Source organism: Phytophthora sojae, assembly GCF_000149755.1.
Source record: "Phytophthora sojae unplaced genomic scaffold PHYSOscaffold_7, whole genome shotgun sequence".
In the NCBI taxonomy this organism is placed as follows: Eukaryota; Oomycota; class Peronosporomycetes; order Peronosporales; family Peronosporaceae; genus Phytophthora; species Phytophthora sojae.
In genome coordinates, this window is record NW_009258121.1 from 3541275 (window position 1) to 3561850 (window position 20576).

Genomic DNA, 20576 nt, shown 5'->3' on the forward strand with positions numbered 1-20576 from the left:
ATGGCACACACAAAGTCGCTTAATCTCTTCGGGTAGACTACTTAGACTCACTTATTTAAGATGCTAAACACTGTCGCGTCATTATCATCCCTCCTGCACCTACTCCTTCGATGTCGCCCCAGCCGGCTACTTTTCACGTTGCTGTTATCCCACCCCAAAATGGAAATGACCCCCCCCCCCGCCGCCGCACACACACCCCCACCACCACAACGAAGGCAGATCCCATTGCTGCCACCGCGCTGCTTGCGTCAGCTCAATCTGGTGACGAATCAATATGCCTTTCAGTGTACAAACTCAAGAACGTCGGCAAAGTCAAACAGGAATACGTCACGGTTTTCTGCTTACGGAATTATCACTAACTTAGCCGAGCGGCGCGGGATATGATTCATTGCCTGTGCACCGCCCATTAGTGAAAACTCCTCGTTTCGCAGAAGCCTCCTACCCCATATTCACCATGTCGGCGATCCCCGCGACGTTCAAGGCCTACCAGTACGAAAGCTTCGGACAAGATCCGCTCAAGGAGATCAAGCTCAACCCCAAGGCCGAACAGAAGCCGCTTCGTCCTGGCGAGGTGCGCGTCAAGGTCTTCAGCGCCGCCTTGAACCCGATCGACTACAAGATGATCGCATACGGCCCCGCTCTCGTGTCCACGCGCCCGACGCCCGAGAACCCGTTCCGTCTGGGCTTCGATCTGGCCGGCAAGGTCGTGGAGCTCGGCGACGACGTCAAGGACTACGTCGTCGGCGACGAGGTGTACGCCATGCCGTGGCTTGACGCGATCAGCAGCTTCGGAGAGTATATCAACGTGGACACCAAGTTCCTGGCGCACAAGCCAACCAACATGTCGTGGAACGAGGCTGCGGGCGTGGCCAAACGAGCTGGCAGGCCATTCATACGTACGGCAAGCTGCAAAAGGGCCAGCGCGTGCTCATCGTCGGCGGCAGCAGTGGCACGGGCTCGTTTGCCATCCAAATCGCAAAGGTTGTTGGCGCGGAGGTGATCGCTACGTGCAGTGAGCGCAACGTGGAGCTGGTGAAGTCGCTCGATGCCGACCGTGTCATCGACTACACCAAGGAGAAGTGGAGCGAGGTGCTGGAGGCGCATTCTGTTGACCTCATCTACGACTGCGACTTCGAGGCCGGCTCGTGGAACGTCGAGGCTCAGAAAGTATTGAAAGAGCAGACCGGCATCTTCGTGACCATCGGCGTGATCGACAAGCCCGTGGACTCGCCCATTGGGGCTACGCAGCACCAGATCTTCAACGCGCCCTGCGCTGCGTTCTTGCTGGAGCTGAAGGAATTGGCCGAGGCGGGCCAGCTCAAGACCATCATCGACTCGGTGCATCCGCTGGAAAACGTCATAATCTGTTTATCCCACCGGGCGAAGGGCAAGATCATCATTGAGGTGGCCAAGGAGTAAACGCTAGGGTGTACACTCGATGGTATACACTCACGGCTTTGGAAGACGAACGATGATTCGAATGCCTGTAGCGCACGGTAAGCCCTACGAATCCTTCCTGTGTCAAGCCCAATGCATTGCATCATGCATGGCTCTGCATTTATACGAGTACAGTGTAGTAAATCTCAACGCAAGGTAATGTAACGAAAAGCCTTGCATTAATCATGCCTTTCATCAGTTTAATCCTTAGTGGTCCTCGTGTAGCCGGCATGAGCACTTCACGCTTTGGCACACACACCTCGCTAATATCTGCTACTGCTGCCTCTCAACAGCAATACACTCAGTGCTTCCCACCCGTCTACTCCTTGGCCACCTCGATGATGATCTTGCCCTTGGCGCGGTGCGACATACAGATCTTCATGGCCTCCACCAGGTTCTCCAGCGGGTGCACCGAGTCGATCACCGTCTTGACGTGGCCGGCCTCGATGAGCTTCTTGAGCTCCAGCAGGTACTCGGTGCACGGCGCGTTGAAGATCTGGTGCTGCGTGGCGCCGATGGGCGACTCGATGGGCTTGTCGATCACGCCGATGGTCACGAAGATGCCGGTCTGCTCCTTGAGCACCTTCTGCGCGGCGTCGTTCCACGACTGGGACTCGACGCCGCAGTCGTAGACCAAGTCGACCGAGTGCTCGGCCAGCACGTCGCTCCACTTGTCGCTCGTGTAGTCGATGACCTGGTCGGCGCCCAGCGACTTGACCAGCTCCACGTTGCGGTGGCTGCACGTGGCGATCACCTCGGCGCCCAGCGCCTTGGCGATCTGGATGGCGAACAGACCCGTGCCGCTGCTGCCGCCCAGGACGAGCACGCGCTGACCCTTCTGCAGCTTGCCGTACGTGACGAGCGCCTGCCAGCTCGTCTGGCCGGCCAGCGGCACGCCGGCCGCCTCGTTGAACGTCATGTTACTGGGCTTGTGCGCCACGCGCTTCGTGTCCACGTTCAGATACTCGGCGAAGGTGCCCGTGGCGTCGAACCACGGCATGGCGTACACCTCGTCTCCGACCGCGTAGTCCTTGACGTCGCTGCCGACCTCGACCACCTTGCCGGCCAGGTCGTGGCCCACGCGGTACGGGTTCTCGGGCGACGCCATGGTGGACAGGATCATGGACGCGTAGAGACCGATCTTGTAGTCGATGGGGTTGAGCGACGCGCTGAAGACCTTGATCTTGACCTCGTTGGGCTGCACGGGCTTCTGCTCGGCGCTTGGGTTGAACTTGATCTGCTCGAGGAAGTCGCCGAAGTGCTGGTACTCGTAGGCCTTGAAGGTAGCTGGGACGGTGGCGGCCATGGTGCTTGGTTGGTTGGGTTGGGTTGGTGGTGTTGCTGTGCTGTGCTGGACTTGTCGTCGACAGAGCTTTTTGAAAAGTGAGAGCGTTGGGGCCGCAGGCTGGTGTCGTTGCTGCGACTGACGTACGTCCGGCGGCGTTTTTGATGCTTGTCAATCACGAGGGCATTGTAATCAATTGACTTGCGAAAACGTAAGATGGATTCTGCGACGGTATCAAGGCACAATTTGATTGGCTAAAAGTTTATTGAAGTGCCATACATAGGTACAGAGGTCACGTGCAGTCGTATCGAGGCCGGCAGGCAACATCGACTAAGCGGTGACTGCACAGTCGACAGCCGAGTTCTAGGCGGCGACTTCACGAGCTACCAGATTTGTGTTTGTTGTTGCTAAATGGCTATAAAACTTACGCTAACAACTTTGGCTTTAGGATACCCTCTACGCCAGCAAGGTTTGCTAGCTTGACACTCCGTCGCACTACTGGGATCAGCTCGACTGCACTAACACGAATGTAAATGTGTGTACTGTTTGAATATAGCTACTACTAGCTTGCCAATCTCGGACAACCGGACTGGCTTGTGTGTCTCTGACGCTTGGGCGGCTGACTGTCTTCTTCGATTCGCTCTTGATCGGCTTGTCGGATGAGTCTCAAAACAGTTGTAAGCTTAAGCTGTTCAGCTTTTCGCTTACGTTTGCTTGGTTTTAACCGCAGTGTACCGTATCCAATATTATAAAGCTTAATAGTGTGTTTCTTGTCACGGATTTCGGGCATAGGTGCGTCCAGCTTGGCCTCGATCCCATTCATAATGTGTCGCATCATAATTGACCCTTCTGACAGCGTCGCTTTTTTCTGCGATGTATCCAGGTCGTCCGATGGTATTCCTTTGTACGGGGGGTAGTTGAGCTTTGGATTTCCGAACCACCATAGCATCCATGCCCCAAGGGGATCGAGACTCGGACAACTAAATTCTCTAGGTAGCACATGAAATTTCCCGCCCCAGACATGATACTGGTGCACTGGAACTGGCGCTGGCACTACGGTGTTGATCGACTGACGTTGGTGAAGCCCAACTTCGTCTAACAACGATAGAATTTCCTCACGCAATAACTCTCTCGTAATATTGCCCGCTGCCACACCCTTTTTCTCAAGTACATGCTCCATTCTCTGCTCCAGTTTGCCAGGCAGCTCATCAATTGACCTTTGCTGCTGGTCAAGCTTCTTGTATAGCTCAATATAAGGCGGTATCCCCGTTGGTCGCATCCAGAGAGACTCTCCAGCAACTACTTGGCCTTCAAGCGTCCTAAGGACAGTGGGGCTTGTAAACAAATGTGTCGAAAGTAATGCATGGGTGGCTGCTGCAAGTATTCCGCGTGATGCACGAGTGATGCTAGGCACAACCGCAAAATTTCTGCCATATTGGCTTCGCGAGAGAGAACCGGAAACATAGTCTCCACGCACGATTTCACATTTTTATCGGAGCCATCCTGAAAATGGGGCGGTAAAGTAGCGAACTTAGAGTCATTTACGGGAAGTCCTGCCACTACTCGCCCCAGGAATTGATCTCCTGCGGCTTTATAACGGAAATAGCGATCTTGAACTCCACCGAGGCTCCATCCGCAGCGAAGACACACACTCACGATCGAGGGACCACCTGTACTTCCTCCACAAGCGATTGTAGCCACTCCTTTGCGCACCGAGTGCGTACCGTAATTTTTACCAGCGTCTCCTTGCTTCAAAAGGTTAGCCAGCACCTTGCTAAATCGTAGCTTCTGGTTAGAGCCTGGAAATAGTGCCCCCGGTTCCAATCGAGGGTGGCATGCAAGCTAAATTGCCAAGGCAGTCACCCAGCACGTTGATGGGCTCAGCGGGTTCGCGTACAGGTGGCGTGGATCACGGGGCCCTGAACCCTCTTGGTTAGTCTTCGTCTTCACAAATATTACTCCAACGCTATCGTCTTTCGCCACGAGATGCTGACGTTGGAGAGTCTGGACCGACATTGAGCGACACATCAAATTCCACTGCGAAGTCAAAAAAAGATGCGAAAAACCGCCATCACCCGCCACGAGAGTCGAATTGCACACATCCTTATAAAGGGAGTACGTGAGTGGCTGCTTTCCTGATGTCTTTGGGGTGCTAGTCTGGTCTTGATCAGCCTCCATCCGCTTCATCCCGGAGAACAGTTGTTTCATATCATCACCGTACTCAGGAGGTAGCGCCACGCGCTTCACGCGATAAAGATCCTTGCGAGCACTTCGGTACCCGCTCAGCGTAGCCGTCTTCACAGAAGCACTCTTGAACACCAGAAAACGCTCAAAAACACTCGGTGTAAACTCACTTAGATTAATGTCATCATCAGCGTCGAAAAACCTGGGGATATTCCCATCCTCCTTAGCGAGCTCGCTCCTGATCCACTTCTTAATCCCGTTGAGGCTGCTCTTGTACTTTCCTCTTGTTTGCTTGGTGACGCATGCATCGCGTATCGCCTCGACGTCAGCATGACTGGTACTCCGCGCTGGAGCAGAAGCGCGTTGCGAGCCTCCATCACTCATGTTGCTGCTGGGTCGATGTTCTTTGTGTGTTGCTGTCACATTTTAGCCAATGAAGGACTTGATGTAAGCGTCGGCGGCTCCCGCTTACGTTTGCTCAGAAGAACTGTATGGCAACATTCGCATAATGAAAGCCAGTCAAATCCCGTGAGGAAACAAACATTTCCTGCAAAATGTCAGCTGTCCACGCCGACGACTTCGCAGGAACCCCTATATCCTACTTACGAAAGCGAAGGAATCCGAGTTTACGTGCCAACCTAGATTTTTTCTCAGATTGTACAGTAGATTGGAGGCGGTATTATACCAATGATGCAGACGAGTATGTTTTCATCATCGCACGGCGAATGGCTTGGCCGAGTGGGTTGGTTCGTCACGATGGTGCTATGGTGTATCTAGAGGGCTGAGCTGCGCTCTCTTACCTGCGCAAGGGTCTTAAATTAAACGTTAGTGATTTATGTACGAATATATGAGTGCAACAACAAAAATGTGCTGCTATAATCGGCGACAGCTCTCCGGTGGCAAGTAGCAAAATATCCTGCAGCTGGCTGATTTGCGGCCATGCTGAGTATGAGCTGCAGCGGTTGCTCTCTTGAGCTTAAGCTAAGCCGGTTCTGGGTATATTCTGACCTTGCCGGTCCGCGTCATAATTACGCCACATCCTGTAGATCGCCACGCACAGTATTCAAGCGGTAGGCGGGTACGTGTTCGGCTTACGCCTGGTACCGAAGCATTCCGAAGCCGTTTCCGTACCGGCTCAGCCCAGTTGAAGTCGCAAGGAAGCAACCGCTGTAGGCTACAGCAGGCAACCGCTGCACCTCAGGCCGCTTGGCACAGATCAAACTAGAGCGCACAATGGTACTGTACTTGCTATCAGCTCCATCGCCGTTTATAGCAGCACATTTTTGTTGTTGCACTCATAAATTCGTACATAAATCACTAACGTTTAATTTAAGACCCTTGCGCAGGTAAGAGAGCGCAGCTCAGCCCTCTAGATACACCATAGCACCATCGTGAGAAGCCATTCGCCGTGCGATGATGAAAACATACTCGTCTGCATCATTGGTATAATACCGCCTCCAATCTACAATCTGAGAAAAAATCTAGGTTGGCACGTAAACTCGGATTACAATGCCCTCGTGATTGACAAGCATCAAAAACGCCGCCGGACGTACGTCAGTCGCAGCAACGACACCAGCCTGCGGCCCCAACGCTCTCACTTTTCAAAAAGCTCTGTCGACGACAAGTCCAGCACAGCACAGCAACACCACCAACCCAACCCAACCAACCAAGCACCATGGCCGCCACCGTCCCAGCTACCTTCAAGGCCTACGAGTACCAGCACTTCGGCGACTTCCTCGAGCAGATCAAGTTCAACCCAAGCGCCGAGCAGAAGCCCGTGCAGCCCAACGAGGTCAAGATCAAGGTCTTCAGCGCGTCGCTCAACCCCATCGACTACAAGATCGGTCTCTACGCGTCCATGATCCTGTCCACCATGGCGTCGCCCGAGAACCCGTACCGCGTGGGCCACGACCTGGCCGGCAAGGTGGTCGAGGTCGGCAGCGACGTCAAGGACTACGCGGTCGGAGACTAGGTGTACGCCATGCCGTGGTTCGACGCCACGGGCACCTTCGCCGAGTATCTGAACGTGGACACGAAGCGCGTGGCGCACAAGCCCAGTAACATGACGTTCAACGAGGCGGCCGGCGTGCCGCTGGCCGGCCAGACGAGCTGGCAGGCGCTCGTCACGTACGGCAAGCTGCAGAAGGGTCAGCGCGTGCTCGTCCTGGGCGGCAGCAGCCGCACGGGTCTGTTCGCCATCCAGATCGCCAAGGCGCTGGGCGCCGAGGTGATCGCCACGTGCAGCCACCGCAACGTGGAGCTGGTCAAGTCGCTGGGCGCCGACCAGGTCATCGACTACACGAGCGACAAGTGGAGCGACGTGCTGGCCGAGCACTCGGTCGACTTGGTCTACGACTGCGGCGTCGAGTCCCAGTCGTGGAACGACGCCGCGCAGAAGGTGCTCAAGGAGCAGACCGGCATCTTCGTGACCATCGGCGTGATCGACAAGCCCATCGAGTCGCCCATCGGCGCCACGCAGCACCAGATCTTCAACGCGCCGTGCACCGAGTACCTGCTGGAGCTCAAGAAGCTCATCGAGGCCGGCCACGTCAAGACGGTGATCGACTCGGTGCACCCGCTGGAGAACCTGGTGGAGGCCATGAAGATCTGTATGTCGCACCGCGCCAAGGGCAAGATCATCATCGAGGTGGCCAAGGAGTAGACGGGTGGGAAGCACTGAGTGTATTGCTGTTGAGAGGCAGCAGTAGCAGATATTAGCGAGGTGTGTGTGCCAAAGCGTGAAGTGCTCATGCCGGCTACACGAGGACCACTAAGGATTAAACTGATGAAAGGCATGATTAATGCAAGGCTTTTCGTTACATTACCTTGCGTTGAGATTTACTACACTGTACTCGTATAAATGCAGAGCCATGCATGATGCAATGCATTGGGCTTGACACAGGAAGGATTCGTAGGGCTTACCGTGCGCTACAGGCATTCGAATCATCGTTCGTCTTCCAAAGCCGTGAGTGTATACCATCGAGTGTACACCCTAGCGTTTACTCCTTGGCCGATCTTGCCCTTCGCCCGGTGGGATAAACAGATTATGACGTTTTCCAGCGGATGCACCGAGTCGATGATGGTCTTGAGCTGGCCCGCCTCGGCCAATTCCTTCAGCTCCAGCAAGAACGCAGCGCAGGGCGCGTTGAAGATCTGGTGCTGCGTAGCCCCAATGGGCGAGTCCACGGGCTTGTCGATCACGCCGATGGTCACGAAGATGCCGGTCTGCTCTTTCAATACTTTCTGAGCCTCGACGTTCCACGAGCCGGCCTCGAAGTCGCAGTCGTAGATGAGGTCAACAGAATGCGCCTCCAGCACCTCGCTCCACTTCTCCTTGGTGTAGTCGATGACACGGTCGGCATCGAGCGACTTCACCAGCTCCACGTTGCGCTCACTGCACGTAGCGATCACCTCCGCGCCAACAACCTTTGCGATTTGGATGGCAAACGAGCCCGTGCCACTGCTGCCGCCGACGATGAGCACGCGCTGGCCCTTTTGCAGCTTGCCGTACGTATGAATGGCCTGCCAGCTCGTTTGGCCACGCCCGCAGCCTCGTTCCACGACATGTTGGTTGGCTTGTGCGCCAGGAACTTGGTGTCCACGTTGATATACTCTCCGAAGCTGCCGATCGCGTCAAGCCACGGCATGGCGTACACCTCGTCGCCGACGACGTAGTCCTTGACGTCGCCGCCGAGCTCCACGACCTTGCCGGCCAGATCGAAGCCCAGACGGAACGGGTTCTCGGGCGTCGGGCGCGTGGACACGAGAGCGGGGCCGTATGCGATCATCTTGTAGTCGATCGGGTTCAAGGCGGCGCTGAAGACCTTGACGCGCACCTCGCCAGGACGAAGCGGCTTCTGTTCGGCCTTGGGGTTGAGCTTGATCTCCTTGAGCGGATCTTGTCCGAAGCTTTCGTACTGGTAGGCCTTGAACGTCGCGGGGATCGCCGACATGGTGAATATGGGGTAGGAGGCTTCTGCGAAACGAGGAGTTTTCACTAATGGGCGGTGCACAGGCAATGAATCATATCCCGCGCCGCTCGGCTAAGTTAGTGATAATTCCGTAAGCAGAAAACCGTGACGTATTCCTGTTTGACTTTGCCGACGTTCTTGAGTTTGTACACTGAAAGGCATATTGATTCGTCACCAGATTGAGCTGACGCAAGCAGCGCGGTGGCAGCAATGGGATCTGCCTTCGTTGTGGTGGTGGGGGGGTGTGTGCGGCGGCGGGGGGAGGGGGTCATTTCCATTTTGGGGTGGGATAACAGCAACGTGAAAAGTAGCCGGCTGGAACAAAGTCTCTTACGGACATCTATTAATCACACGTACGAAACATGAGTCTGTAGCGGTAAGCACCTTCCTGCGGTGCAGAGCGACTTGGCAGCAATCTACATAACTTGAGCTAACTTAGACAAGTGTAACATACACCCCACATCGATTACAGCGAGCGCAGGCGCTTCTTGGCCTTGCAGGCGGTGCGCCTCTGCGTAGCATTGGACTGCTGGGTGGTAGTAGATGCAGTCTCTGCGGTCGGTGCCGTGGTCGTCGTGACAGGCGAAACGGTCGTCGATGGCGATGCAGTTCCCGACACGGGTGCCGTTGTGGATGGGCTGGTAGTGACCGTAGTCGTGGTGGCGGTGTAAGGGGTGGCTGTCGTGGCGGCGGGGGCCTCGGTCTGCGTCGTGTCGGCCGGGGCAACGGTTCCGACAGTGGTTTCCTGACTCCAGCTCGAGCTGCCGCCGCTCGGAGCGGTTGTCGCTGTCGAAGTTGTCTGGCCAGCGTTGCTCGAGCCACTGGCAGGAGCTGTCGTCGCAGGCGACTGCGTGTAAGTACTGGAGCTGTCGCCGATCTTGGGCATGCCCTGCTCCGCCACAAAGTAGCCTTGGTCCCACAATGACGTGAAGCCCTCGAGGTAGAACGAGCCCGCCGCAGTGCCACCCGTCGCGCACTCGCCGTCGCTCTCTCCAGGCGGCTTGATCCACATGAAGTAGTCCAGGTTCGACACGCCCGTCTCGGATGTCGGCGGCTTGCCAACACCAGCGGTGGGGACGTTGCACCAGTCGCTGTTGGGGGAGCCGTTGTAGTTGCGAGACGTGTCGACAATGCACCTCATGTCGCTCGAGCCCATGGCCGACTGGAAGTTGGTGCAGTACCCGGCGCACTCGTCGGTGGAGCGGTAGTTGGACGTGTTGATGGTCACGCCCTTGACGCGGCCGGAGCTGCCGAGCTCCTTCATCACGGTAGCGACCTTGCTGGCGCTGTCTCCGTACGCGAGCATCCAGTAGCCGACGTCCACGTACAGCTCGGCGTTGGCGTTCGCGGACAGCGCTGCCACCGCAATCTTGAGGTTGTCGAGGTACCCCGCCGACGCGCCGCAGCCTCCGTCTTGCGTGAGGAGACCCAGTGCGTCCGGCTCCACGACGTACAGCACCTTGCGGTCGCCGACGCCGTCCGTGAGCTCCTTGAGGAAGGCTTGGTAGTCGCTCGTGCTGGTCACGCTTCCTCCCGACGACAGCCCAGCTGCGCAGTCCTTGTTGGGGATGCCGTAGACCACGATGCTGAGGCGCGTGTCCTCGGAGCACTGGCTCAGCAGCCCCGACACCATGTCCGAGCGCTCTTGGCTGCTCATGCGATCCGTGTACCACGACGCGATGGCGTACTTTTCCAGCGTCTCGATAGCCGTCGTGAGCTCCGGGTGGTCCGACTTGGCCCCCGTGTACGACGCTGGCACGATGGAGCAGAGGTCTTCAGCAGCGGCAATGGAGGACGACAAGGCGAGCGCCACGCAGGACACGGCGGCGACCACTAGACGCGAGTGCAGGATCTTGCGGAGCATCGTGCTGCAGCCTCACTCACGCGTTGCTGGATACGGTTTGGTGTGGTGCTTGGCAAATTGCAGAATGAAACATTGGTGCGCGGGCCACAGACCAGGGCGGCGCGCAACTAATTAGCAAGACGATGGTACGCTGAGTGATCGGCCGCTGAGTGTAGCGTTGGTTCGAGCCTCCACCGCTGGTGGCTCTCGGTGATAGTGGTCGTTTCTGGGGGCAAAGTGTCAAGTGCAGCTCTTGGTTGTCCGAACTTCGACCGCAGCCCTAATAAGCGCGCTACGAGGACGCGTTGCCCTGCTACCTAAGACCATGCGTGTGAGCTTGAGTTGAGTTGAGGCTTTCATTGTTCGTGCGCCAGCTGCTCAAGCGGAACCTGCCGAAACGCGAAAGTTGTTCTGCCACGCACGCGATGGTGCGCTCGAGCGCCGGTGAAACTTGACGGATCCTCGAATGTTTCGCGCTCGCCGCCCGTCGAGTTCGACGCGCCACAAGGGCTTCCTCTTTCATTTGAGTGACTGGACGCACCCCGGATTTCGAGACCGTTTCTCGCGGGGTGACTAGACAGTCGTCGGAACCAGATGGTCGTAACTTCACTCCTGAACTTCAGAGTTGAGGCAGGCACGCCCGAGCTCGTCATGGTCACGGGCTGCACGCCGCGGCTTTGCCAGATGCCTAGGCGCTAGGAAAAGGATTCGGTCTCTCCTTGAATCGGTTCACGCAGTGGTCTGCTGCCGCTTCCGGCTCCTCCTTATCTGCACGAAGCTCACCAAGATGAGACCACAAAGACCTTGGAGACAACTTCAACATGTATAATAGATCCACACATGCTTCGTCTCGCTCGGTGTCTGATTGTGTCAGTGCAACGTCGCCTATGTAAATGAGAGGTATTGCAGATATCCAGGTTTTTATGGCTCGCTGGGTCTGCCCACCGTATCGCAGCTAGAGCGAACTGGAAGCGCACACGTACAAGTTCACAACAATGCACGAACGCTACTTTTATTTATGAATTTAGTGAAGTTCCAATGAATCTACGTTTGCAATGAGACCTAACAAAGGGGACCTGGGCGGCCGGACTTGACAACATGGCCTCGGGGAGCTTGAGAACACCTTACACAAACACGCCGAGCCCTTCATCTACAGCTTGCGCAGACGCTTCTTCGCCTTGCACGCGGCGCTGGACTGCGCAGTGCTCGTAGAGGTTGAGCTGGTCGCAGTCGGCGTCGTGGTTGGGGTCGCAGTGGTTGCAGTCGGAGTTGCGGTCGTGCTCACGGGGGCCGTCGTAGTGCTCTGAGACGAGCTGGTATCGGCCGGGGCGACAGTGCCAGCTGCAGCTGATTGTCCGGTACTGTCATAGTCCTGAGCGACAGAGGAGGCCTGCTGGACTGCGGAGCTGCCCGTCGAGGTCTGGGTTCCTGATTGACTGCTCATTTGAGTGGCCGTCTGAGTGCCGGACTGGCTGCTGGTTTGAGTGCTCGTCTGGCTGCTCGTCTGACTCGTGCTGTTGCTGCCGGAGATCGTGGCCATGCCCTGCTCGCTGACGAAGTATCCTTGGTCCCAGAGGAGCTGGAAGCCCTCCTCGTAGAACTCGCCCGCCGTCACGCCCGTGAGGGACTCGCTCGAGTACGACGTGTCCGTGCAGATGCCGTCGCTCTCTCCAGGCGGCTTGACCCACATGAAGTAGTCCAAGTTGGAGACGCCCGTGTCCGATGTGGGCGGCTTGCCGATGCCAGCAGTCTTGACGTTGCACCAGTCCGAGGTAGGCGAGCCATTGTAGTTGCGGGACGTGTCCACAATACACGTCATGCTGGCGGAGCCCATGGCCGTCTGGAAGTTGGTGCAATACGTAGTGCATTCATCCGTCGAGCGGTAGTTTGACGTGTTGATGGTGATGCCCTTGAGCGTCCCCGAGGCGCTCAGCTCGTTGATGATCGTTGCCACCTCAGCGGCATTCGTCGAGTCGGCCAGCAGCCAATACCCGACATCCACGTACAGTTGGGCGTTCGAGTTAGCGGACAGCGCTGCCACCGCGACCTTGAGGTTGTCCAGGTACCCGGCGGACTTACCGCAGCCGCCGTTGGCCAGGAGACCCACGGCGTCGGGCTCGACGATATACAGCACCTTGCGGTCTCCCACAGCTTCGGTCAGTTGTGAGAGGAAGGACTGGTAGTCGCTGGTGCTCTGGACCGTATCGGAAGACGAGAGTCCCGCGTTGCAGTCCTTGTCGGGGATCCCGTAGACGGCGATCGTCATGCGGGAGTCCTCCGAGCACTCACTCGTAAGGCTGGAGAGCATGGTGGAGCGGTCGCTGTCCGAGAGGCGGTCGGTGTACCAAGCAGCGATCGAGTACTGCTCGACCGTCTCGAGCGCGGTCGCGAGCTGCGGGTACGTGGTCTTGGCGCTGGTGTACGAGGACGGCGTGATGGAGCACAGATCTTCAGCGGCAGCAGCGCCCAGGAGGCAGGACCAGGCCACGGCGGCCAGCGCGAACGGCGAGCGTAGGATCTTGACCATCTTCGAGACTGTGGCGCTCAGGGCAAATTGTGGAATGAGCTTCGTGTACTACCGTGCGCGGGCATCGGCATGCACGGAGATGGCCATGCGCCTGCTGATGCACGAAGGCGCGGAGGGCGGATCGGGAAGCCTCGGTGGGGCTCTGCAGCTATCGCGCGCTGATACGCTTGGACGCCAGCGCCATCCGGTGAACACTGTCCGAATGGGCTGACCGCAGGCGCTTCCAGCGGCCAAGATGGTGATCGGCCGGAGTCTGATTTGTTGTGCCGTCGTGACAGCCGTCGGACCACTCATCAAGCTGTCAGCTAGCCAGGACGTGCACTCAGCGCCACGTGCGGAGCCAGATGGCGCTGAGGTGCCTGCAGCGCTGAAGGATGGTCTGGCGATAGGAGCCGCCGAGTGCCAAGTTCACTCCGGCCCGAGCTCCGATGCTATCGAAACCCAGCGCCGTCTCAGGGCCGCGCTGAAGCGGAGCTATAGTACAGGCTGGTGAGTGCTTCGCTTGCTGCTTGAGACGGCGCTGACCGGCGTGACGCCTAATGAAGCGAGACACAAGATCGCATCCACGCATTTCGGTGACAGCACTTCAACGAACTGAACTCTACTGTTGGACTGCGGGAAGTCCACGCTTGTCTTGACGACGAGGCGGCAGATCCAATTGCACACTTCCACACGCGCCGATATGGCGCGAGTGGCTGGCGTCGGGCTTCAGCAGCAGCGACCAGGCCGCCACCAACTTGCCAGGCGCGCTGCCCTTACATGCGTCGGAGTGCTATGATGGAGTGCAGCTCTACAGTAAGTGTACTTATCTTTACGTGCCCAAGAAACTACTACGTCATTTTTCACGGTTTACATTAGGGGGTTTCAAAGTTGGATTTTGCCAAACATATTGACCTGAAGACATGAAAATTTCCAGCCTTCCTGATTGGCTGTTTCAAAAGTTACTTTGAACCCCCTTTTCCCAAGCAAACATAAGCCCCTAAGCGGCTGTGCGTCATCAAGTCGAGCACCTGCAACCAGGCCAAGTGCAAGTCCACAACAGTACAAGACGAGCGACGTTGTCTAGGGTAAGTACAAATGCACTGGCGTCGTGATTCAGGCCAACAGGAGACACGAGAGCGTCGAGGGTAAGTATGTGTGGCAAGACATAAAGCAGAAGAAGGTCAAGGTTAGCAACAGCAGCTTCTACATCAAGTCTAGCACCAGCCGTGAGGCTTGGACCAAGCTCAGCGGCCGGACGGATATTGGCTGCACCTGCGCGGCGTGCCATGTTTCACGCAGCCAACGCGCATTGGTGTGTGCTTGACGCCATGGGCGCTAGCGCTGGAGCCGCAGTTGGCGCCTTCGCGGGGCGCGCGCTACTGGCGGAATAAGCCTTTGAGATGGCTAGATTAGCCGTCGGATTCCAAGTCAATAGGCTCTTAGGTCGTTGACTGATTTTGCGTCAGTAAAAATTACTGACGCCAAAATCGAGTCCAAACGACCTACAGACAACGACTTACAAAGCCGGCATGCTTAATGCCATCCTCCTATATAAAAACAACGATAAATTCCCTCCCGTCAAATCTGAAAAACTGTCATAAAACACACGGTGTGTTGCATAAAGTACACAAGAAAGCATATAAAGTACACAAAACCAGATGGTATACAAAGATGAAGTCATTTGATTGAATCTGATTGGCTGGTTTGCTCATGTTAAGCTTTGCTTGTGACATAACGGCAAAACCGCAGCGCGATATGATTGGCTGAAAAGCTGTTTATGTTCTTGTGTCTATAGACTCAGCCCAACTTTGAAACCCCCTATTTACTACAGTATGAATTATACATCTACAAATTGCGTCTACGCAGCTTGGCCTTGCAATCCGTGCTCGGCGCAGTCGGCGTTGAGGTCGGAGCTGTCGTACTTGTCGTGGGGGAGGCGTTTGGTTCGCATCCACGCCTGGAGCGGGAGTTGTAACGCTCTCGGACGAGCTGGTGTCTGCCGGAGCAACAGTTCCCACTGCGGTGCTATCATCGTTGATGAGGTTTGGTCCACGTTGCTGCTCGCTGCCGGCGCTTCGGTTTTGCTGCTGGTTTGATCGCTGCTCTCGCTGCTCGTTTGGTTAACGTCTCCTGTGCCGTCCGCGATCGACTTCATACCGCCCTCCTTCACAAAGTATCCTTGGTCCATTGGCTTGGTGAAGCCGTCTGCGAAGAATGAACCTGCAGAGGTGCCGCCGTTGCACTCGCCGTCACTCTCTCTAGGCGGCTTGATCCACATGAAGTAGTCCAGGTTCGAGATCCCCGTCTTGGACGCAGGCGGCTTGCCAATGCCCGCAGTGGGGACGTTGCACCAATCCGACGTAGGCGAGCCATTGTAGTTGCGAGAAGTGTCGACGATGCAGGTCATGGCACTCTTGCCCATGGCCGCCTGGAAGTTGGTGCAGTACGTAGCGCACTCGTCGTTCGAGCGGTAGTTGGACGTGTTGATGGTCACGCCCTTGACGTTGCCGCTGCTTCCGAGCTCTTTCATTATCGGAGCAATTTTGGCTGCTTTGGCCGAGTCGGCGAGCACCCAGTACCCGACGTCGACATACAGCTCGGCGTTAGCGTTCATGATGCAATACAGACGTGGTATTACCGTTAATACATATTTTGATACAAATCATATTGGTTTAGTGCCCTTCGTATTTTGAAGGTCGTCGACAGCGCTTCAACCGCCACCTTGAGGTTGTCGAGGTGCCCAGCGGACGATCCGCAACTGCCCTCTTTAGCGAGAAGACCAACAGCGTCAGGCTCAACCACGTACAGCACCTTGCGGTCACCAACGGCGTCCGTCAGCTCCTTCAAGAAGGTCTTGTAGTCATCGGTGCTTTTCACGCTTCCACCCGACGAGTAGCCGGCGTCGCAGTCCTTGTTGGGGATGCCATAGACCACGATACTAAGGCGGGTGTCCTCGGAGCACTGCTCCAGCATGCTGGAAATCATGGTGGAGCGTTCAGCGCTCGTCATGCGGTCCGTGAACCACGACGCGATCGCGTGTTGCTCAAGCGCTTCCAAAGCCGTTGACAACTCGGGGTGGTCAGTCTTGGCTTGACTGTCGAGAGAGCAAGAAGCAAGTCAGGCAGCGGCCTGGACCATCTAGGCCCTGCCAGATCTGGTACGCTAGAATGGGTCTAGATGGGGGGTAGTTACTCAAAACTTTTTACGAAGTTTGTGTACAACCGATGTGCAGGTGATATCCTTGACACTCCCCCTGCGGCAAACAGTCAGTTGTTCGTGAGGGCCGACATCTGATTCAGGATTCGTTCTAGATTTAGAGCAACATCAGCAGCTCAAACACTAGCGGTACTGACTGGGTCTTCTTACTCTGTAAAGGCCCGACGGCGTTGGTTTAGAGACTTCAGAACCCGTTCTAAAATTAGGAGCAGTCAAAAGAGGACCATGGTGAAGCCCAAGCGGCTCCCGCTGTACGAGTCGCGCCCCTATCATCCGCTGATGAGCTTTCGGATGATGAATATGTAGGTAGTGACGATGTTTGCAGTGAGGACCTCAGTGATACTGGCTCTGCGGGCGAGGGGATGCACGATGACTTGTTCTCGTCGGACGAGGAGCCGGATGAGCCATACTGGGACCCAGACCCCACGCTGCGTCGGGACGTTTGGCAGATCGACGACTTCATCATGATCGAGACGCTCAACGAGAAGGAGGGCGGCATCTCTATCAGTAAGACCTTCGTCAGCGTGCTGTGGGATTGGCGTCCGAAGCCTGCCAGCAAACGCTACCGCTCGTTGAAGCCGCTCGAGAATATGTTAGAGACTCACCGCAAGGAGTGCTGGCTGGCACTGCGCTTCAAGAACAGCAGGATGGAGCACTTCCGCGAGTTTTGCAAGACTGACTGGTACGGCAGGGCCATCATTGCTGCGGGCGAGGACTACTCCTGCATGTTTCGGTCTATGACAGTTGCGGTCAACCTTCTCAAGCGCCCCAACCTGGTTCCGCAGACGGTGATCGATGATTTCTTCGCCGAGGCTAAGAGCAAGTTCGACGTGGACATGAACCCGGGCTGCAATTGGAAGCAGTTCACGGCTTTCCTGCGCAAGCTGCGCCAGCATGGGACTGCGCTCAAGATTAACGAGATGATCAAGAACAACTACGTCCAAGGAGGGCGTCGCGGGCCGCGTGTGTTGAGCGAGCTGACTCCGGACAAGGGCGTTACGGATGGACTGTACATCGTGGCGGCTTACAACGTCCGATTCGTGGGCCATGCAGTTGTGCTTCACGTGGCGGACGGGGGCCAGCGCAAGACCATTATCGACAAGGGCAAGGAGAAGCCTGTGGAGGAGTGTCGCTGGATGAACTTCTTCGCATTTGTGCGTCCGTTCAGAGTCTGGTAATCGCGATGGACATGTCGGGAGAGGATTTCACGGTGGGTTTTAAATCTTCAGACAATAAACTAAAATGCTCTCACCATTAAATTGTTCTTTTATTTATCATCAAAGTGCAAAGTCTTCTATAAATTTTCCCTCATTATTGTGGTGGGGACACACGTAATAGCTCTCTCATTTTCTCAAATAGTGGCTTCGCTAAAGGTTTAGTGAAGATGTCAGCGCACATTGCATTGGTGTTGCAATAGCTGACAGTGAACTCCTTGCGCGCCACCTTCTCATGTACGAAGAAGTACTTAATGTCAATGTGTTTGCTCCTGCCGTGAAGCTCTGGGTTGTTGCATATCTTAATGCAACTTTGGTTGTCTTCCATGATCAGTATGGGCTTTGAGCTCTCGTAGCCTAGTTCTCTTAGCAGTAGTTTTAAGTAGATCAGCTCTTGCATGCAGTAGCAGAGTGCGATATACTCTGCTTCCGTTGTGGAGAGCACGACTGTGTGGTGTCTCCGTGAGACCCAGCTAATGGGACTGTTGCAGAACATAGTGATATAATCACCGATGCAACGTCGTGTGTCTTGGCATGCTGCGTAGTCTGAGTCCGTATAAGCCATGAGATATTCATCTGACTGTTGGAGCTCGAAGTTTTCCACTCCACCAAGAGTGATGCCAAAGTCTTTTGTGCCATTGAGGTAGTGACGGCCATGCTTTACAGCATTCCAGTGAGGCAGCCCTGGATTGTCGGGGTACTGGCTAGCTTCACGGATGAAGTAGGCAAGGTCAGGACGAGTACCCGTCATCAGGAACATGAAACTACCTACAGCTGCTCGGTACGGTTTGTTGGCCATCATATCCTTACTATCGTCGTCGGTAGGACAGTCGGTGGCACTAAGCTTCTGCGCGATTGGCGTGCTCTTTCGTTGACTGTCTAACATTGAGAATCTATCTAGCACATTGGTGGCGTAGCTCTTTTGGTGGATGAAGATGGAGCGGTTAGCTCGGGTCCTTTCCATTGTCCAGCCAAGGAGGTAGGATACTCCCCCTAAATCGGTCATGTGGAACTCGGAACTCAGGGCCGATTTGACCCGAGCAACGACATGTTTGGACGGGGAGATGATCAGCAGGTCATCGACGTAAACCGATATGTAACACGGCGCATTGAATATAACCTTAAAGAATACGCAACGGTCCTTAACTAGGCGAGTGAAGCCGAGACGTTCGAGATACTTAGCAAAGGTGTGATACCAGACACGAGGTGGTTGCTTGAGGCCGTATAGGCTCTTACCAAGGCTGCATACGAGGCCAGGGCGATCCTTTGAGGTGAATCCCTCAGGCTGTTCCATGAAGACTTCTACGTCGAGTGAACCATTGCGGAAAGCCGTTTTAACGTCCATCTGTTCAATTGCATAGTCAAGGATTGCTGCAAGCGTGAGCAGCAGTCGAAGGACTTCCATGCGGACGACAGAAGAGACGATTTCTGTATAGTCGATACCGTACTTTTGCTGAAAGCCTTTAATGACCAGGCGAGCTTTAAAGCGCACAACGCGACCAGTTTCATCGCGCTTACGCACGAAAACCCATCTGCACTGGAGCACCTTGCGGTTGTGCGGCCGCGGCACCAGTGTCCACGTTTGGTTTTCCATGAGCGACCGATATTCAGAGAGGCAGCAGCGTGCCAGTCAGATGCATGTGGGGAGCGCATGGCTTCCTTGTAGGTCTTAGGGTCTGGGTCATAGCGAGCAGCTAAGAGAGTAATGATGGTATGATGAAGGGTATGTTCCTCTTCCAGGTCTATGGGCTCGTTGAACAGTAGCGCCTTAGAGTAGATGGTGAGGGCGTCTTTTGTCTTAACCTTCTTAGCGGAAGGGGTACACACGTCAGCATCAGTGGCCACCAGCGAGGCTTGGTTGCGTTTTAGTAGCGCACTTAGGGGAGGCAGGAGTTCTTTTTGAACAGGCAGGGAGGTGCTGAGAGGGTTTGGAGTGGCCCGTTCTCAATAGGTGAGGTTAGGAAATGTGTCCTCTTTGAACGTGACATCTCGGCTGTAAATGATTCTGTTTTCTGTCGTGCCGAGAAGGCGATACCCTTTCTTGTTTTGGGGAAGGCCCACAAACATGCACAGTTTAGCGCGCGCCTCTAGTTTGTTGCGATGCAGCTCTGGTGTAAGAGCGAATGCCGCACATCCGAACACTTTGATGTACGTGAGAGATGGTTTCGTGCCATACCAGAGCTCATAGGGAGTGACACCTTTAGGAAGCACACTACTAGTAGTCAACGCACACGTTCTAGGATAGTGCGCATCCGGCGCTCAGCCACGCCATTCTGTTGAGGTGTATACGCGTTGGTGAACTTGGCATGCATGCCATAGCGATCAAATATGATCTGGCCGAGCTTTTCGTACTCCTTACCATTGTCGCTCTGAAGTCGTTGCACCTCAGGGTCATACTGATTGAATTGGGTATCCAGGGTACCGACCTCAGTGTTGAAGCGGTTTTTAGCTGCCTTACGGAACTTCTCATAGCAATCGTACAAGTCCGACTTGGGCGCAACGACATATAGGTGCATGAAGCGCGAGTAGTCATCAATGAACGTAATGAAGTAGTGAGCGCCACTTAGGCTTGGGTAAGGCAAGGGGCCATTGATGTCAGAATGAACTTTTTCAAGAGGGAATTTAGAGCGATCAACATTGCATTTGAATGGAGCACGGTGTGCGTTAGCAAAGATGCACGAGGGGCAGAAGTGTTTCGGGATCGCGGATGCTTCAGAGAACGCCAGTTCAGGGGCCGCTTGGGTCCTAGACATGGTCTGCATCACACGAAAGTTGGGATGACCGAGACGCTTGTGCCACAATAAGACAGCAGGGTCCATACCTGATTGAGCCATAAGGGCATTGGCGGGTTGATCGTCCGCAGGAGCTGGGGCCACGAGCGCTCTGGGCGTCTTGAGTGGGATTTTCGGCTTGAACT

General features: G+C 55.5%; 9 protein-coding genes across 9 annotated transcripts; 3 read left to right on the forward strand and 6 right to left on the reverse strand.

Annotated features, from left to right (window-relative positions):
- Positions 1 to 454: 454 nt before the first annotated feature.
- On the forward strand, positions 455 to 1419 carry PHYSODRAFT_304167 (hypothetical protein; the record flags this gene model as incomplete). The annotated part of the gene is made up of 2 exons (XM_009534613.1): positions 455 to 865; positions 886 to 1419. 2 exons carry the CDS (start codon positions 455 to 457, stop codon positions 1417 to 1419), a joined length of 945 nt encoding a protein of 314 aa, XP_009532908.1.
- Positions 1420 to 1689: 270 nt separating this feature from the next.
- PHYSODRAFT_355221 (hypothetical protein) lies at positions 1690 to 2600 on the reverse strand. The gene has a single exon (XM_009534614.1). The coding sequence runs from the start codon at positions 2558 to 2560 to the stop codon at positions 1757 to 1759; it is 804 nt and encodes a 267-aa protein (XP_009532909.1). The 5' UTR covers positions 2561 to 2600; the 3' UTR covers positions 1690 to 1756.
- Positions 2601 to 3368: 768 nt separating this feature from the next.
- On the reverse strand, positions 3369 to 3560 carry PHYSODRAFT_380072 (hypothetical protein; the record flags this gene model as incomplete). Its single annotated transcript, XM_009534615.1, has 1 exon — positions 3369 to 3560. A coding segment is annotated over one exon (192 nt), but the record flags the coding sequence as incomplete, so codon positions are not given.
- Positions 3561 to 3569: 9 nt separating this feature from the next.
- On the reverse strand, positions 3570 to 3734 carry PHYSODRAFT_375211 (hypothetical protein; the record flags this gene model as incomplete). The annotated part of the gene is made up of 1 exon (XM_009534616.1): positions 3570 to 3734. A coding segment is annotated over one exon (165 nt), but the record flags the coding sequence as incomplete, so codon positions are not given.
- Positions 3735 to 4564: 830 nt separating this feature from the next.
- On the reverse strand, positions 4565 to 5290 carry PHYSODRAFT_515307 (hypothetical protein; the record flags this gene model as incomplete). The annotated part of the gene is made up of 1 exon (XM_009534617.1): positions 4565 to 5290. One exon carries the CDS (start codon positions 5288 to 5290, stop codon positions 4565 to 4567), a length of 726 nt encoding a protein of 241 aa, XP_009532912.1.
- Positions 5291 to 6724: 1434 nt separating this feature from the next.
- PHYSODRAFT_355223 (putative glycosyl hydrolase family 6 protein) lies at positions 6725 to 12153 on the reverse strand. Its single transcript, XM_009534618.1, has one exon. The coding sequence runs from the start codon at positions 10739 to 10741 to the stop codon at positions 9344 to 9346; it is 1398 nt and encodes a 465-aa protein (XP_009532913.1). The 5' UTR covers positions 10742 to 12153; the 3' UTR covers positions 6725 to 9343.
- A 1173-nt stretch (positions 12154 to 13326) lies between these two features.
- Positions 13327 to 14620, forward strand: PHYSODRAFT_336998 (hypothetical protein; the record flags this gene model as incomplete). Its single annotated transcript, XM_009534619.1, has 6 exons — positions 13327 to 13434; positions 13465 to 13653; positions 13762 to 13822; positions 13893 to 14042; positions 14393 to 14455; positions 14529 to 14620. The coding sequence occupies 6 exons, from the start codon at positions 13327 to 13329 to the stop codon at positions 14618 to 14620; spliced, it is 663 nt and encodes a 220-aa protein (XP_009532914.1).
- A 467-nt stretch (positions 14621 to 15087) lies between these two features.
- On the reverse strand, positions 15088 to 16238 carry PHYSODRAFT_336999 (glycosyl hydrolase family 6 protein; the record flags this gene model as incomplete). Its single annotated transcript, XM_009534620.1, has 2 exons — positions 15088 to 15825; positions 15951 to 16238. 2 exons carry the CDS (start codon positions 16236 to 16238, stop codon positions 15088 to 15090), a joined length of 1026 nt encoding a protein of 341 aa, XP_009532915.1.
- Positions 16239 to 17092: 854 nt separating this feature from the next.
- On the forward strand, positions 17093 to 17623 carry PHYSODRAFT_515198 (hypothetical protein; the record flags this gene model as incomplete). The annotated part of the gene is made up of 1 exon (XM_009534621.1): positions 17093 to 17623. The coding sequence occupies one exon, from the start codon at positions 17093 to 17095 to the stop codon at positions 17621 to 17623; it is 531 nt and encodes a 176-aa protein (XP_009532916.1).
- Between the last annotated feature and the right edge of the window lie 2953 nt (positions 17624 to 20576).

What these genes read in the sequence shown, in the direction of transcription:
- PHYSODRAFT_355223 (XM_009534618.1), bottom strand. Translation starts at nt 10,741, where the DNA reads ATGCTCCGCAAGATCCTGCACTCGCGTCTAGTGGTCGCCGCCGTGTCC.
- PHYSODRAFT_355221 (XM_009534614.1), bottom strand. Translation starts at nt 2,560, where the DNA reads ATGATCCTGTCCACCATGGCGTCGCCCGAGAACCCGTACCGCGTGGGC.